The sequence below is a fragment of the Arachis hypogaea genome, chromosome 13 (genome assembly GCF_003086295.3).
Source record: "Arachis hypogaea cultivar Tifrunner chromosome 13, arahy.Tifrunner.gnm2.J5K5, whole genome shotgun sequence".
In the NCBI taxonomy this organism is placed as follows: Eukaryota; Viridiplantae; Streptophyta; class Magnoliopsida; order Fabales; family Fabaceae; genus Arachis; species Arachis hypogaea.
Window position 1 is genome coordinate 11,765,185 of NC_092048.1, and position 18,091 is coordinate 11,783,275.

General features: G+C 33.7%; 2 protein-coding genes and 1 long non-coding RNA gene across 4 annotated transcripts; 1 reads left to right on the plus strand and 2 right to left on the minus strand.

Annotated features, from left to right (window-relative positions):
• Positions 1–861: 861 nt before the first annotated feature.
• Positions 862–3,281, plus strand: LOC112737212 (hypothetical protein At1g04090). 2 transcript variants are annotated; one of them, XM_072211216.1, is made up of 2 exons: positions 862–1,179; positions 1,491–3,281. In XM_072211216.1, the coding sequence occupies exons 1-2, from the start codon at positions 1,091–1,093 to the stop codon at positions 2,998–3,000; spliced, it is 1,599 nt and encodes a 532-aa protein (XP_072067317.1). In that variant the 5' UTR covers positions 862–1,090; the 3' UTR covers positions 3,001–3,281. The 2 variants fall into 2 exon arrangements, with proteins under 2 accessions (XP_072067317.1, XP_025642785.1); XM_025787000.3 differs by having other exon boundaries at positions 879–1,179; positions 1,409–3,281.
• Positions 3,282–11,228: 7,947 nt separating this feature from the next.
• Positions 11,229–14,824, minus strand: LOC112737214 (uncharacterized). The gene is made up of 3 exons (XR_003168918.3): positions 13,410–14,824; positions 12,692–12,847; positions 11,229–11,536 (listed from the first exon to the last, which is right to left on the minus strand). It is a non-coding gene; the product is annotated as an uncharacterized lncRNA (long non-coding RNA).
• A 579-nt stretch (positions 14,825–15,403) lies between these two features.
• LOC140177853 (uncharacterized) lies at positions 15,404–17,211 on the minus strand. The gene is made up of 2 exons (XM_072211217.1): positions 17,026–17,211; positions 15,404–16,849 (listed from the first exon to the last, which is right to left on the minus strand). Exon 2 carries the CDS (start codon positions 16,822–16,824, stop codon positions 16,348–16,350), a length of 477 nt encoding a protein of 158 aa, XP_072067318.1. The 5' UTR covers positions 16,825–16,849; positions 17,026–17,211; the 3' UTR covers positions 15,404–16,347.
• Positions 17,212–18,091: the final 880 nt, after the last annotated feature.

The window sequence follows — 18,091 nt, forward strand, 5'->3', positions numbered from 1 at the left end:
TATTTATATATATTTTTAATTAAATAATATCTATTAGAATAATCAAATTTGACATAGTAGAATAATCAAATATACAATTGACTAATAATTAAATTTATATTAAATACACCATGTAGTGGCTGATTTTTAATATAGTAAAAACAAATGAATGAATATTAGACACGATTAGGTTGTGGACATTTTTTTCAGGGGATGATTAATCTGAAATTCCGTCCACGTATGTTGGGCGTAGCTTAAATATCTTCTCCCTCTAATCTGGTGCAAACAACCTTATGATGCTTGCTTGCCATTAAATTCAATTTTGCTTCAGCTCCCGCTCCAAGACGTAAAATAACCACGTGTCGAAAGGAGTGTGAAGGGAAGAAAATCAAAATTTGGATGCAGTATACTGTATACGTTGACAAATGACAACTTATTTTTTAATGTATTGACTCTAAAGGGGTGTAATGCCAGACATGATTGAATATATCTGTTGTATACGGTCGTGAAAAAAAAAATATAATACAACATTACTATTTTACTTTTTAAAAATTTAAAAAGTAATAAATGACAAAATAATATGTTTTATATTTTTTAAAAATTAAAAGTAGTAAAATACAAAATGTCATTGTTGTTTTATAATTTTTTAAATTTAAAAAATATAATAAATGAATATCGAATTGTGTTTATATCAAATTTTTCCCGTAGGTGTCAAAATAAAAAAAAAATTACTAATATTTTTGAAAAATACCTAAATTATTTCAATGTTTAAAAAATTTAACGAAATCAATATTTTGACGTTGACGAATTAACCATTTATTAATTATTAAACTGTTTATGCCAAATTGAAAGATTATTAGCTTACTATTTATTTCCTTCAAGGATCCATGCACAAATTTGCCTGCATTTAGATACACTATTATGAGCCAAGAGAGATTGGTTCGGAAAAGCTTATTATGAATGAGAAGAAACATCGATAAAAAATTAAAAACAATCAAACACGAGAAGATGGATCGCATGATGATGATGATTGAGGAGTGTTGGATAAAGTGAAAGAAAGTCACAGAATGCGTGCGTATGAAGAAGAAGGGAGATAGATGCTCGTTTTCTCATGCTTCGGTCGGAAGACGAACGCAATAATGTGTACTTCTCAGCCTCAAACTTTTTCTCTTCCCTCTCCGATCCCGAATTGGCCTCACGGTAACATCCTTCTCTTCACGTTTTTCATTGTATGCGCCTTCCAATGAAATTACTTTCTTCTTTTACCCTTCCTTGATTTAGAAATCAAATTCCTCACTTCTATTCGGTGTTGTGTACTAGATTATTATGATTAACAATGCATTATATAAATCAATAGCATATAGAAGTAGCAAGGACCTTTTTTTTGAAAGGAAAAATTAACTTAGGTCTCTAAAATCTATGGTTACAGGAGGAAGTTTTGCTTCTGGATTTGCAAATCTTGGTGAAATAGAAGCTTTCAAGGTCTCTAATTTTGAGTTCATTTGGAGCAGCAATGCTATGCAGGACAAAAAGAATGCTGTTGTGTTCTATAAGCCTGTCGAAATACCTCAGGGTTTCCACATCCTTGGCCATTATTGTCAACCTAGCAACAAGCCTTTAAGGGGTTTTGTGCTTGTTGCTAAGGAAGTTGAAACTAATCATTGCGATGATCACGACAAGCTACCTCCCCTGAGGAATCCCCTGAATTTTGAGTTAGTTTGGAGTTCGAATGCAGGAAATCGTGAAACTCTGAGTGGTTGTGGTTACTTTTGGATACCTGAGCCTCCAGAAGGTTACAAGGCAGTTGGATACTTGGTTACTGACAATCCTAATAAGCCTCAGTTGGATGAAATCTGCTGTGTTCGTTCTGACCTCACTGATAAATGCGAGCCTTACCGCCTATTACTCGCTGTAAATTCTAAAATTCCAGAGCTTTCATTTCAGGCTTGGAACTTGAGACCTTGTGATCGCAGCGTTCAAGGGCAAGGAGTTCCAGTTGGGTCCTTTTTCTGTAGTAACGGATGCTGGAACATCGGTGAAGAGCTTCCAATTGCATGCTTGAGGAACCTAAATCCTGTTCAACAAACAATGCCAAACCTGGAACAGATACATGCACTTATCCAGCATTATGGTCCTACCATTTTCTTTCATCCGGAAGAAGTTTACTTGCCGTCTTCTGTGGTCTGGTATTTCAACAATGGAGCTTGCTTGTACAGAAAGGGTGTAACTACAGGCGAGGCAATTGATGAAACCGGCTCAAATCTACCTCGTGGAGGAACGAATGACAAGGAGTTTTGGATAGACTTGCCAAGTGATGATAGAAAGGACTTTCTCAAACGCGGGGACTTGCAAAGTGCAAGGCTTTATGTTCATGTGAAGCCGGCACTTGGTGGAACTTTCACAGACATTGCAATGTGGATTTTCTGTCCATTCAATGGACCAGCCACTCTTAAAATTGGAATGAAAAACATACCTTTAAGCAAGATTGGAGAGCATGTTGGTGATTGGGAGCATTTCACACTTAGAGTATGCAATTTCAATGGAGAATTATATAGTATATACTACTCACAGCATAGTGGGGGAGAATGGGTTGATGCATATGATTTAGAATACATTGATGGAAACAAAGCTATTGTTTACTCTTCAAAAAATGGGCATGCTAGTTACCCTCATCCTGGAACCTTTATCCAAGGTTCTTCAAAACTTGGAGTTGGGATCAGAAACGATGCGTGTCGAAGCAACTTTTATGTGAATTCAAGTGTTCACTATGAGATTGTTGCAGCTGAATATCTTGGAGATGCTGTCAAGGAGCCTCTGTGGTTGCAGTATATGAGAGAGTGGGGGCCAAAAATCGTTTATGATTCGAGAACTGAGATTGATAGGATAATCGATGCGCTTCCGCGAATGCTTCGGTTCTCAGTGAAGAACTTCTTTAACAAGCTTCCAGTGGAGCTGTATGGTGAGGAAGGTCCTACAGGGCCAAAAGAGAAAAACAATTGGACAGGAGATGAAAGATGGTGATTTTTTTTTCTTCTTCTATTTTTCTGTTTATGTAACATTTGATTGGTTTGTTAACACTGCAAATTCTAGGCTGGTAACATTGTAGTTTATGTATACATTCAAATTATACACACGTACACAGTGAGGGAAGAAGGGGGGCAAAATTATGTTGTAGTAGTTTTTTGGGTGGTGCTTCCCTTGTTGGGTGTTCTGACTTGGGACAGTCATTGATTTGTACATTACGGATATAAAGCAAAATTTATAAAGATTCAATCATTGACAATAATATAAGAATTCTTTCTCTTTCTGGCTTTGAAATTTGTTTTCCTAGTTTCGAGTGGTTGAATGGAATCAGGTAAAAGAATCACAAAAAGACTATTCTATGTGCGAAAGCTTAAATAAGTTTTCGAATCTCGATCAGAAACAACTGATGAAGGTACCCCGTGCAGTCATACTATCTCTTAAATGTATATCCGTGCAAACCTTTCCAATGTATAAACAACTTGAATTAGAAGAAAATGCGCAACTCAGTGAACATTGCCGTTGACACCACTGGAAACAATGAAGTGAAGGGATGATAACTTACGATTCCACGCAGGGTGTACTACAGAGGTGATTTGTTCATGTATTGGAACAATCAAGCATTTTTAGTTTGATCTAAGTCTTCGAAAAACATAATTTTAGTTTGAAGTCATCAAGTTTAACATCAAAACAAATTTTTTATGAAAATAGCACCAATTTCTATTATTCTTAACATTTAATTTCATTCAAACTTTCATAAATTTGAGATGTTTGCGATACTAATGTGGACTATTAGCGACTTTTCAGGATTGAAAAATTTATGTGAGTGAATTACACACATTGGATTAACATGTCCTACATGTAACTTGGATGCTATTATGCTAAGGCTCAGCGGCTCACATTCAGTCAAAAATGGGGTTTATTTTTCGACAAATTTTCTCTCAGTAACTAGTGTCAAATTTTTTGACAATTTTCTATCGGTAATTAGAACCTATTAAAATTTAAAATTTATATTAAAAATAAGTTTAATTGTACATGTATTTATATACAAATATATAATAATTAATATTTTACATGCACATGATAAATATTCTCTTTATTTTCTATTCCTAAAATTTTGGTAAAAACACATAAACAAATCAAATGGGAATTAATACTACGCAAATGTCCTAAAATAAAATGACTTACATGTATGTCTGATTTTATTTCTATGTAAATCGAATCAACTAAATTCGATTTACGTTTTTTCAATGTAAATCGAATCTAATTGGATTCGATTTACTACTTCTGCAGTATATACATATAAATCGAATTTAGTTGATTTAATTTAATACTGATATAGATTATTATTGAAAGTTAATTGTTTATTATTTTATTTATTCTATATTAACTTTAAACATAAATGTCAATAAGAAAATATCTACATTTGGATTCAAATAAAATATCGAAAAAATCAAAATGAATAATAATTGAAATCCAACTTTTGTGTTTTAGTTCAAATTTCAGAAAATCTATATTTTTATAAATTTATGAATGTGTAAAACAGAACATTAAATTTCTAAAAATTTATTAAAAATTATCATTTGACTCATTAGCATCTAAAAAATCATTACTGAAACTTTTGATGTTAAAAAATTAATATAAAATATAGTCCTCTAAAATAGCATAGGAGTTAAAACTTGATCTTAGAATTAGAAGTAATATATAATGACCAACTATATTTATACAATATGTAATTTAAGAAATAATTAAAATACTATATCAATTAAATTATCATTTAATTTATAAAATTAAGTATAAAACTTATGTTTTGATGATTTTATACTCTGAAAAGTCCAAGTTTAAGTTAGAATTAATATTATCAAAGTAATAAGTTTTATACTTAATTTCACACATTAAATGATAATTTAATTGATATAGTATTTTCATTAATATTATCTAAAATGCAGGAATGTAAATTGGATAATGAAAATAAAGAATACTTAGAAAATAAATTTACTTGAAAAGTAAAGTTTACATAAAGATAAATTGAAAGAATGAAAAGATGGAAAGAATCCTACAGAAAAGTTATTCGATTGCAGACTCATGAATTTCCTGTGATGTGAGTATGCTTGAGTGTTTTTCTGAGTTAAAGTTTCAACCCTTATTTCCTAATACTTCCTAGTATTTATAATCTACATTCGGTAAATGTCAATTAATTACAATTAATTACAATATCACAACCTTGAATGCATTCTCCTTGGTAACCGTTTCTGCCTAATCCTTTCCCATGATTTCCTCGCGTGATAGAAGTCCCTAACTTCTCCGCTACCATAATTACTCGAATCACTTATTCGAATAACTTATCTCGAATATCTGATTTCGAGTATCTTGTTCGATTGGACTTGCTCGATTTATCGAAAAGACCCTGCAATCAAATCCGTGTCGAGAACCTCCATCCAATGCTGGCGCGTGTGCCTTTTCAAAAACTGCTGGTATCTTCGACTGCTTTATCACTTCGAACCATTTACCTTCATCGAGAATATTTTTCCGATCAACAAATAAATGACAAAATAACATGTTTTATATTTTTTAAAAATTAAAAGTAGTAAAATACAAAATGTCATTGTTGTTTTATAATTTTTTAAATTTAAAAAATATAATAAATGAATGTCGAATTGTGTTTATATCAAATTTTTCCCGTAGGTGTAAAAAAAAAAAAAGCTAATATTTTTGAAAAATACCTAAATTATTTCGATGTTTAAAAAATTTGATTTCCTAGTTTCGGGTGGTTGAATGGTTGCAGTATATGAGAGAGTGGGGGCCAAAAATCGTTTATGATTCGAGAACTGAGATTGATAGGATAATCGATGCGCTTCCGCGAATGCTATGCTTCGGTTCTCAGTGAAGAACTTCTTTAACAAGCTTCCAGTGGAGCTGTATGGTGAGGAAGGTCCTACAGGGCCAAAAGAGAAAAACAATTGGACAGGAGATGAAAGATGCTGATTTTTTTTTGTTTTCTTCTTCTATTTTTCTGCTTATGTAACATTTGATTGGTTTGTTAACCCAGCAAATTCTAGGCTGGTAACATTGTAGTTTGTGTATACATTCAAATTATACACACGCACATAGTGAGGGAAGAAAAGAGGAGGGGGCAAAATTATGTTGTAGTTTTTTGAGCGGTGCTTCCCTTGTTGGGTGTTCTGACTTGGGAGTTGGGACAGTCGTTGATTTGTACTTTACGGATGTAAAGCAAAATTTCTTAGGATTCAATCATTGATAATAATATAAGAATTCTTTCTCTTTCTGCCTTTGAAATTTGTTTTCCTAGTTTCGGGTGGTTGAATGGTATCAGGTCACAGAATCACAAAAAGACTATTCTCTCTGCAAAAGCTTAAATAAGTTTCTCCTAGGGAGAAAAATACTTTTGGTTTCGGAAATTTTTCTTTTATTATTTCTTTTCTCGTATTAAGACTTGGTTTGGTAGAGGTATTTGTGTTTTTAAAAAGCACAAGTATTCGATTTACGTTTGGTAAATAAAAAAGTTTATGTACTTATACTTACACCTTTTAAAAATTAGGGATATTTTTGAAAATATTTAAAGAGAAACTTTTAAAGTTAATTTGTACTTATCAAAATTAAAAAATCTAATATAACATCATACATTAATTAATATCTAAATTTAATTCTTACATTAATGTTTATTATAGTATTTTAAATTTTAAAAGTTATTTTACCAAACGCATTTATTATTATTTGTGTTTATTAAAAGTTATTTTAAATTTAAATTACCAAACACAGATGCTACAATTTTTAAAAGGCTAATTTTTAAAAACTAGTTTTTATAAGTTATTTTTAAAAAGTAAAAATTTTACTAAAATAAGTTACTTTTAAAAAGTAAAAATTTTACCAAACTAAGTTTAAGGACAGTTTGGGTAAACTTTTTAAATAAGCTCTTTTGAAAAAAGAGTTTAAAGTATAAGGACTTTTATTAATAGTAGCTTATAAATAAGTTATTTTGTATTTGAAAAGTTATTATAGAAGTACTTATTTTAAAGTTGTGTATTAAATAAGAATGATAAAATAGCTTTTTGAAAAAGAGAGAAGTCAAATTTTTTAACTTTTTCAAAAACTCTTAAATAACTTTTTGGGAAGTTAAAAGCATATATATAAAAAATTGTACTAAACACTATTAATATAACTTTTTATAAGTCAAAAGTCGAAAAAATGTAACTTTCGAACTTTTCCAAACGGACCCTAAGTAGTGACATAACGATTAACACGATTAAGGCTTAGTTTGATAAACATTTTACTTTTTGAAAATGGCTTATGAAAGCTATAGCAGCAGTAAAAGAAGCCACTTTTATTGGATGAACTTTCAACCTTTTTGGACCTGATTTTCTATCTTAGACAACTTTTGATAAGTATAAGTACCATAGTTATGTCGGGTAAAACAACTTTTAAAATTAAAAAAGACCATAATAAATATGAAAGTTAAATTTAAAAATTATTTAATGTATAAAATTATATTAGATTTTTTAATTTTGATAAACACAAATTTTAAAAATTTCACATTAAATTTTAAAAATATTTTTATCTTTTAAAAATAACCAGTACAAATATATAATTTTTTTAATTTACTAAATAAAGATGAAGAGCTTGTCTTTTAAAAAATACAAATGCCTATTTAAAATTTTTTATCAAACCAAGCCTTAGATGCTGATGTAACATAACAATTAGAAGGAGCAATTTTTGTCTAGAATCTCCAGGTTGGGTGGAGCAATTTGCTGTACGTAGTTTGGATGCAAGGAAAAGACAAGGCGAAGAACATTATAGGATACAGTTGGTGTATGAAGAAATTCCTTAATCCTGACTGATTTGATAATTCAGTGTGATGAGTTTGAAAAATTTCAAATTAAAATTAATGATGATCAAACATTATTAACATAATTAATTGTAAAATTATTAATTTAATTTTTAATTCACACTTATTAATTAATAATTTTATTGTGCAAATTCTACTGTTGGACTGAAAAATTGACTAACCTAACATGAAGCCAAACATTTAGTTTTGCCCAAAATTTACAATATAATGTGTGGATGAATCATTATTTTGTTTATTGGGTCATATTCATTTAAACAAACCCAAGAATTATTATTTGCTACAAGACGAAAAAAATTGGTCGGAAAGTAAAGAAAAAGAAATGGGGGCATAATACTTTCTTTACTCTTTTAACTTAATGAAAGCCATTTTCTTTAATAATAATGCTGCATACTCCAACAGATTTCACACCCTTTGCTTGATGAAATTCAAATTTTTATTAAGAATAGTTAAATGCAGACATTAGAACCATGAGAGAGAAATTAGTAATTGATTTGATTGTGATCATCAATGCTACACGCTATCTAAAGCAAAAAGGGAAGAAAATGAATTTAGTTTAATTCATTTGTTCAAATCCATTGAATGCTTTTCTTCTTTCTCTTTCTTCTCTCTCTACTCTTTCTTCTCACTCTCGGTCATTTCACAGAGAAAGCATGGAAGCTATGGCAAGCTACCGAAGAGAAGAAGAAGCAAGTAACAAGACCATTGTAATGATGTCAAGAAAAAGAAAACAAAAAGTATGTTGTGGCTGAAATCTTCACCACAAATGGTAAGATTTGGTGAAGAGATCTCAGCTTCTCCATACTAAAAATGGAAGAAGATCCTTAAGGGATGACTTGTCTCAGCTTTTGATCAACCACCACAGGAGGTAGCTACTGTAGTTACGTGGAGAAGATGCAGAAGTTAGAGCAGAAGAAGCTGTCATCATCAAGAACTCATCAAGGGCTAGAGATCCTTCTTGGAGTGCAAGTCAAGATGGATGGGTCAGATTGATAAAGTTTGGTGTAAAAGGAAGACACAGAGGTAATTGCATGTTGGATTTTACATTCAGTTTCCTCTCCTCTCTCTCTAGCCGAACCGGTTTGCATGAAGAAGAAGAAGTTGGCTCAGTTCAAGAACTTCAATCTTGGAGGCTTCCCCTTCTATAAATAAGGGAGAACAGCCACGGCTTGAAGTAAGGAGTAAGAGTGTAAGACACAGAGTTCTCATAACTACCTAAACTAACAGAAGTTCTTTTCCTTCAATGTTTTCTGTTTTGTAATTTTCTGTTTAAATTTGTCTGTCTTGAGTCTCATGAAAAAAAGCAAACAGTGAGGTTTGTATGAAAAAGCCATAGAGCGAAAAAAGACAGAGAGTGCAAAATTAAAAGAAAAAGTCATAGATGTCTTTAGAGGTCCTTTGTACATCTGTGTTGTATTTCATAATTCTGTGGGAATTTCCTTACAAGTTGGGTTAGCACTTAGCAGTTGAAAGCTTGGCTGTGACCAAGTCAAGTTCAGGATTAGGGTTTAGATTCTGGACTTGTCCCGGATAGGAAGGGTAGTTCCTAAGGAGAATTGGTGTATGTAATCATGAAGATTATAGTGAAATTCCATCATTGTTGTGATGGAGACTGAATGTAGGCTGCATTGCACTGGATAGCTGAACTAGGATATATCGTGGTGTGATTCTCTCTCTTTCTTCTACTCCATTTCTGTTTCTGCTGCATAGGAGATAAAATAAAAAAATATCTCATGCCGGGTGACGAGATAAAAAGAAAAGTCTCGTGGTTGGGTACGAGACAAAAATCAAAAAGTCTCCAGAAGTTGTTTTAAAGACCAGCAAGTTTTAATAAGCAAAAAAGGGGGCTAAGATTCAACCCCCCTTCTCTTAGCCACTGAAAAACCATCACGGTGTATAGTGCTATGAAGCACAGACATTTCGTTGAATTTTTGTGTCCGCGCACATTTCGGATACGACACTTACTGACACTCATCCAACACGCATGTCTGCTGTATTCAACCGTGTTTTAATAAAAAATAAAAATTTTTTCTCCGAATACGTTTGGACACACCTAAATACTATCACGTGTCAACGTGTCCAGTCTTATTCTTAACATATATTCTTAAAATAAATTTAGATATAGTATATATTATTATTTATTAAAACAAAAAATATTTTAAATACTTGATATAATTAAAATAAGACGTTAAAAATAATTAAAAATTTTAATTTATATTTTAATATTAATAAAATATCAAAATATCATTACAATTTATCTAAAAAATACTTTATATTTTATATGTATGCGGGTCCCCGTATCATATAAGATTTTAAAATTCGCATATCGACATATCCTATCTCCTATCATGTTCCGTATCCGTATTAAGTGTCCGTGCATCATAGATACAGTGCCTTAAAGACACTTTATTTTTTCAAGTGTTTTTTCCAGGATCCATTTCCTTACTAGTATAGTCATCATTTATGCCTTGCAATAAGTGCACCTCAATTTAAAACTTGACTAGACAACATTATGGTGGACGAAATTTTTAAGTATTACGTATGTGAGTGTAATGTGGGTAAATTTATAATGCTTAAGAGGGATATCTATTATCTAATCCATCTAACACAAAAAACAAAAAAATCACAGCACAAACTATTAATTATTAAATTTGAAAGTCCATTGTGTTTGGTGGGGAAATCTAAAAGTTGGAACTTGGAGGACCAACTCAAAATATTCTATTTGTGGTTGTCATTCTTTATATAACTTTTATAATTTACGTTAAGGTCCCAAAAGAATGACAAATTAAAATTGTGGCATTGAGATCCCATTCTCTTATAATTTTCAAATACTACTTAGTGGAATTGGACTATTAGATACGAAAATTTCATATTTAATATTAATGGTTAGAGTGGCTGACTATGTCATTGGAATTAATTTCTTGTTTTTCTTTTCTTATTCCTTTTTCTTTTACTTTTTCTATTGTACCCCCACAAAACAAAAACCATGTGTGTTTTTTCATCGCAATTGCACGTTTGCGTGCTCTCCACTGAGGAAAAGAGGAGAAGCTGGTGCAGAAGAATGAGGTGTAAGAGGTGGCAGTAGTGACGAAGTGGAAAGGAAATTCTGAGGATGAATGCCTGGAGGATGGAGAGGATAGCGACCATGGAACTACGGAGGTGGGTAGCGTGCACTCTAAAATTGATGAATGATAGGATAGTTTAGAAAATTCAAAAATTTGGGAACTTTTTTAATAAATTAAATTTTAATATTACAAATTTACCTTTATATTTTTCATAATTTTTAAAAATATCTTGGAGCTTAGAAGGATTAAAGGTCCTTAATATATTTTCCGCACCTACGAAACCACCTATTAGAAAACATATCTATCAAAACTCACATCAATAATACATTGTTTAAGTAAATTGCCAGTCCCATAAACTATTATCGATTGAAGTCTACACCTATGGTGCATACCATAGATTTTAACTAAGAAACCAAAATAGTATATGCTACTTTAAATGGAGTTTGAAATTCACATGGTAACCACAACTTATCTAATCAAAATCAATAACATTCTTGTCCAATATCTACTTTTTTGAAACAGTTTTTACATGCCTTGTACTCTTGTAGTACCAATAATTGCTCCCTGCATCTAGCGCAACAACGATAATCACAAACCAAAATGCTTCAACCTGATATTAAAAATAAAAATATAATTAAAAAAAGTAACGGAACTAATGCATGAACAGCAACACTGTGTAACAATTACAAAAAAACAGTGAAATGTATTTTTCATGAATCAAATAGTAGAAAAATATTTTTATAAGTTGTCTATAATGAATGAGAATTTAGAAAACGAAATTTGAGCACCAAAATCCTTCTATATCCTTCCCCATTATATATGTAACACAAGCATGTCTATTAATTCATCTTTCTAGAATTCTAGTCATAAAATATGTGTGATATTTACAAGTGTGGGATTAGATAAGATCGTGAGTTTTTTTATTTTATATGTTATATACGATGAAAAATATTTTAGAAAAAGAAATCGGTACACAAAAACTCTCAGAACTCACATATCTCCATTAGTGCCTATTAATTCAACTGTTCATTTATTAAATATGTATACATTAATACCTGTGAGTTTAGTTAAGATGATAGTAGATACTTTTCATGGTAAGCTAAAGTTGTTAGGTTTTATCTTTTGGAGTCTAAAGTTCTTAGGTTTCAATCTTAACAATAGCTAGAAAATTTATTTTCTTTTTTATAAATATACATGACAGAGAGTATTTTAGGAATATAAATTCAAAAATGCTATGTGCACCAAATCCTTCCTCAATTCACATTATACATAGTAGAAGTAGACAATAAGCAAATGTATAATGATGATAGATAAAAGATAATTAAAAATAAATATGTAAAACTACAAATTAAGAGTAATCCAAAAAAAAATATATTACAAAAAAACATTTAAAATACTTGTCCCAAAAAAAACACACATATATATAACATAGAAAAATGAATGGGAGATATTTCAAAACAAAAACCTAAATAAATGAAAATAAAAATATAATAGAGCATACACGTATATGACATAATTTTGGGCGACTTAGAGCAAAAGGAAAATTTCTTATATAGCTATTAGACACTAACTTATTTTCAAAACATTTTAAGTATGTTGTTAGTCACTTATAACATTTATCATTAATATTTACGAGTTTTGATCCAAAATAAATGTGTAATATAGATTATAACATCTAGTCACACAAAAAAATGATTATAACATCTTGATTTTAGATAAATCACAAATTATGCAAAAATTTTGGGTGGTTGCATCGGAGTCTAACCTTTTCTTTCTTTGACAAGCATCTCTGCTTCAGCAAGTTCATTAAGTACAGGGCAACTGTTATTCATCACAGCATCTGATAATCCTACGAGTCTTTCATTGATTTTAGGCCAATAAAGAGAGTTACTTGCTGCAGCATATTCTCCACCCAACAAGGCTGTAGTTACACCATATAAAACATGAACAATCAGCAGTTATAATGACAATTAATCAGATGCAACTTTTACAAAGGGTAAAAGGCGAATTCAATTGACAGATTGATAAAACAAGAGTCTTCAAGAATTGATTGTAGCTACAATTTTTTCTTTGACAAATTATTTCAAGATTAAAACTACCCAATTGCAAAATCATCAAACAATCGAGTGGAGGAAGGTAGGTCACGTCTGTAACCCTTACTACATGCAGTTTCAAGTATGGTTTGCTCAAAAGCATACTGTTTTTTTTTTTTTTTTGTATAAATTATACGCCTATGCTCCATTCTATAAAGATGAAGCAAGAATCAAAGGTTAAGTAATAAAAGATAACATAACTGATATGGAGAAGGGTGTGCTACAGAGAAATCAGGTTTTTTATTCAAAGCACATACAAATAACTTTGAATTTATCTAAGGTCTGCTCCCTTTAGTGTCAAAATCTTTTAACATCAGTACTAACAATGAAGACAAGTATAAATTTAAAAGAAAATCATGCTGTTCATGATGATAAATATGTAGTTACTACCTGGCATTTATCTGTCCTATATCAGATGTTGCGCTGACAATCCTCCTGGTCAATCTCAACTTTAGGGATTGACTGTATCTTGTTCCAATCTTCACTCCCACGGTCCATACATCGAGCTTTTAAATTGATATAATTTCTGATGATTAAACATTTCACCGAGCTTGGTAGTTGTCCCCTTGGTAAGCATTTAAGCTTGGGACATTCAGAAAATTCTATTTTCTCAAGTTTAGCCATGTCACCCGCCTTCAAAGCCCTCCATTCTCTTAAGTCTTGCATATTACACAATGTAAGAGCTCGCAAAGACTGATAACCAGGTAAGACTCTGTCACGTCAACGTACTCCAATTTACTGATCTTTTCAATGTGAAGATCTTTCAGCATTAGAAGATCGCCAAGAAACGGGAAAGCTACACAAATGCAATTCTACACAAAGTATGTTTGTTTCAGAGATGGTTGCCACAATTCCTATGTACCATGTGCACACTTTATCTGATCAAGACTGTTGGAGAATAATAGAGAAAAGAGCATTCTCAAGCCTTATTCCGGATGATTTCAAACGCTCGGTGTTGGAGGAAATTGGATTCAAAATTGCACAAAAATGCAACAAATTACCATTAATAGCAAAGATTTTTGGAAATGTTTTGTGATTTAATCACGATGAAAAGAAGTGGAAAACCATATTGAAAAGCAAACTATGAAAACTTCCAGCATCTCGAAATATACTTTCAGCATTGAAATCGAGTTATGACCAGTTGCCTTCTGTTTGCAAAGATATTTTGATTATTGTTCTATTGTTCCTCCAAATTATAAATTCAGCAGAGATGAGTTGGTCAAGTTGTGGGTATCTGAAGGCTTCATTCAACAAAGCGGAGTAAAAACGACACAAGAAATTGGTGGAGAATATTTTGATATCCTGGTTTCAGAGGTCATTTTTTCAACTCTCACCAATGGATCACGGTAACCATCAAGTATTTAGAATGCATAACCTCATTCATGAATTTGCTGAATTTGTTTCTGATAGGCTGTGCATTAGAGTGGAAGATGGCATGTCATCGCCAATTTCCAATCTTAAATATGTCAGACATGCATCTTTAATCTGTGACGACGTTCAAATAGAACACTTGAGCATTTTTAGTAAATGTGATCGAATGAGGACTCTTATTTTGTTTTCTAGGGGTGGTGATATCCCTGTCAAGATGATTCCTTTGGCGAAATCAATTTCAGTTATTTGATGGTTCTAAATTTGAGTTTTTTCGATATCAGAGAGTTACCTGAAACTATTGGTACAGCAAAACACATGCGCCATCTTGATGTGTCCATCACTCCTATTAAGGAGCTACCTGAATCAATTACAAATCTGAATGGGATGAAAACGCTTAAACTCAACAACTGCATTCACCTACTCGAATGGCCCAAGAACATGAAGAATCTTGTTCCAATCTTCACTCCCAAGAACATGAAGAATCTTGTCCCAAGAACATGAAGATTAGAACAAGATTCTTCGTATTCTTGGGCCATTTGAGTAGGTGGATGCAGTTGTTGAGCTTAAGCGTTTTCATCCCATTCAGATTTATAATTGATTCAGGTAGCTCTTTAATAGGAGTGCTAGACACATCAAGATGGCGCATGTGTTTTGCTGTACCAATAGCTTCAGGTAACTCTCTGATATCGAAAAAACTCAAGTTTAGAACCCTCAAATAACTGAAATTGATTTCGCCAAAGGAATCATCTTGACAGGGATATCACCACTCTTAGAAAACAAAATAAGAGTCCTCATTCGATCACATTTACTAAAAATGCTCAAGTGTTCTATTTGAACGTTCGTCACAGATTAAAGATGTATGTCTGACATTTTAAGATTGGAAATTGGCGATGACATGCCATCTTCCACTCTAATGCACAGCCCATCAGAAACCAATTCAACAAATTCATGAATGAGATTATGCATTCTAAATACTTGATGGTTACCGTGATCCATTGGTGAGAGTTGAAAAAATGACCTCTGAACCAGGATATCAAAATATTCTCCACCAATTTCTTGTGTCGTTTTTACTCCGCTTTGTTGAATGAAGCCTTCAGATACCCACAACTTGACCAACTCATCTCTGCTGAATTTATAATTTGGAGGAACAATAGAACAATAATCAAAATATCTTTGCAAACAAGAAAGCAATTGATCATAACTCGATTTCAATGCTGAAAATATATTTCGAGATGCTGGAAGTTCCCATAGTTTGCTTTTCAATATAGCTTCCCACTTCTTTTCATCGTGATTAAATCGCAAAACATTTCCAAACATCTTTGCTATCAATGGTAATTTATTGCATTTTTGTACAATTTTAAATCAAATTTCCTCCAACACCGAACATTTGAAATCATCCAGAATAAAGCTTGAGAATGCTCTTTTCTCTATTATTCTCCAACAGTCTTGATCAGATAAAGTGTGCACATGACACATCGAAATTGTGGCAACCATCTCTGAAACAAACATACTTGATGTAGTCACCAATATTTTGCTCCCTTAGCAGCAACATTGAATGGCAAGCAAAGAATCTCCCAATCATTTGCATCTTCATTGCAAATGCCAACTACATCTTCATTGCAAATGCCAACTAGTACAATTAAAACTTTCTTTTTCCGGAGTACCTTTTTAAGTGTAACTTGAATTTGATCCATATCAGACTACTCAAAGTTTTTCTCGCAAACAGCTTCAACCATCGACCTTGTAATTCTTTTTGCATCTTCATCACCAGAAATTAATTCAAAATTGTCCGCCACATCATCATTGTTGTAGACAAACTGGGCTAGTGTAGTTTTTCCTACTCCCATCATTCCCACTAATGCAATGACTGCAAAATTTTCATTCATCATGTCATTAGCTAACAACAATGATAGAATTTTTTCCATGTCATTTTCCCTTCCAATTACACAGGATGCATCTACCAGGAACTGGATTGCAGCTTGCTTATAGAGTGAAACTGGTTGATTTTGTACAACTCATTCATAAAATTGGCCGCCTTCCTCTCAATATCCTCCAGTTGCTGTCTCATATCAACAATGGAGGATGGAATATTAAGCTTAAGCCCAGCTAAGACAGAGTTTCTCAACCGGTTGCCATCACCCATGAGATAGCTGAGGTCATCGGGAGTAAATTTTGAGATTTCCAAGGCAATCTCATCTATTAAGTCCTCAGCATCAAGTAACACACACCAAGTGTCATGAAGCCATAGTTGCTGCATCTTGTAATCGAGAGGGTAGTGCTGCATTGCTTTCACACTATCAAAAAGAACCTGAACTTTCAGCAGGGTCCTTTCCAGCTTCTTCAGCTCTTCGTCAGCACCAAGTATAACAAATAGCTCCTTCTTAACAAGCTGCAAGCTGGCCGAGACAAAGCCGAGCTCGAAGATCATATCCATGATCAGAGCGGTAGGAGAACAGAAGCTAGACGAGATAAGAAAAGTGTGTAAGACAACATTATCCATTCAATCAGTAACAGAGTTATCAAATTAAAATTTATCATCAAGCTCAAACAAGGAGCCAAGTCAACAAATCCAATCAAACCAAGATTCCAAGAACAAGCACTGAGGACTGACTAAGGGAAAGAATCGAGGCATTACCTTCGGCGAAGGCAGTGAGCAGAGATTCGAGGGAGAGTAACGGACGACGGAAGCTGGCGAAGAACGCTGGCGACAGAGGACGACGGGCGAAGAGCCGCGGAGCAGGACCTGGAGATGCTGGCGTTGGCGAACTTGTGGCGGGCCTTCGAGCACGACGAACCAGGTGGCAATCGCGCGACCGGCGGCGACGGTTAGACGAACGGACGGCAACAATGAGTCGGTGGTGGGGGAGGCCACTGTAACTAGGGTTTCTTTTTTGATTTGGAGGTAAAACTGGAAAAGCTTCGTTTGAAGAGTCAGGAGTAGGTAGGGATGTCAATGGGGAGGGGAGGGGAGGGGAGGGGCGGGGCGGGGGCGGGGGCGGGGGCGGGAGATGTAACAATGCAAGACGGCGGCGGCGCAGGAGTTAACAAACTCAACGGAGCAGCAACGTTGGCGAAGAAAGAGGGGAACGGCGAGGTGCTGTGATGACGCGGTGAGTGGGCCGGCTGAAACGGACAGTGGCGAGGCCGCGAGGGAGGTGTTCGGAGGTGGCTGGCTGGGTGCAAAGAGGACGGAGAGAACGCAGAAGGGGGGGTTCGCGTCTTCGCGAGGAGGGTGACTGGGTAGCTGACTAGCTGGTAGCGGCACTAGTGTGTGGAAAGAGGGGCTAGGGTTTCCAAATTTTCGATATATATATGGAAGGTGAAATGACTAAAAAACCAAAGTAAAAAATAAATTATTAATAGTATTTAAGTAATTTAATATATTCGGGGCTGTGGGGAATATGGGGACGGGGACGGGGATCCCTGCTCGGATCTCCGCATCTGTTTCGGGGGAATTTTGCCCCCCGTTCCCGCAGGGAAAATTTCTCGTCATCGGGGCTCATTCGAGGCGGTCCCCACGGGGATCCCGCCTCTTGGGAATTTTTGACACCCCTAGGAGTAGGGCTGACAATATATACCCTACCTGCGGGTACCCAACCCGAACCAAACTCGAACCAACCCATTCGGATAGGGTTGTCTACTCTACCCGCTGCGGGTAGGGTAGGATAGAGTACGAATTTGCCTGCGGGTAGGGTAAGGTA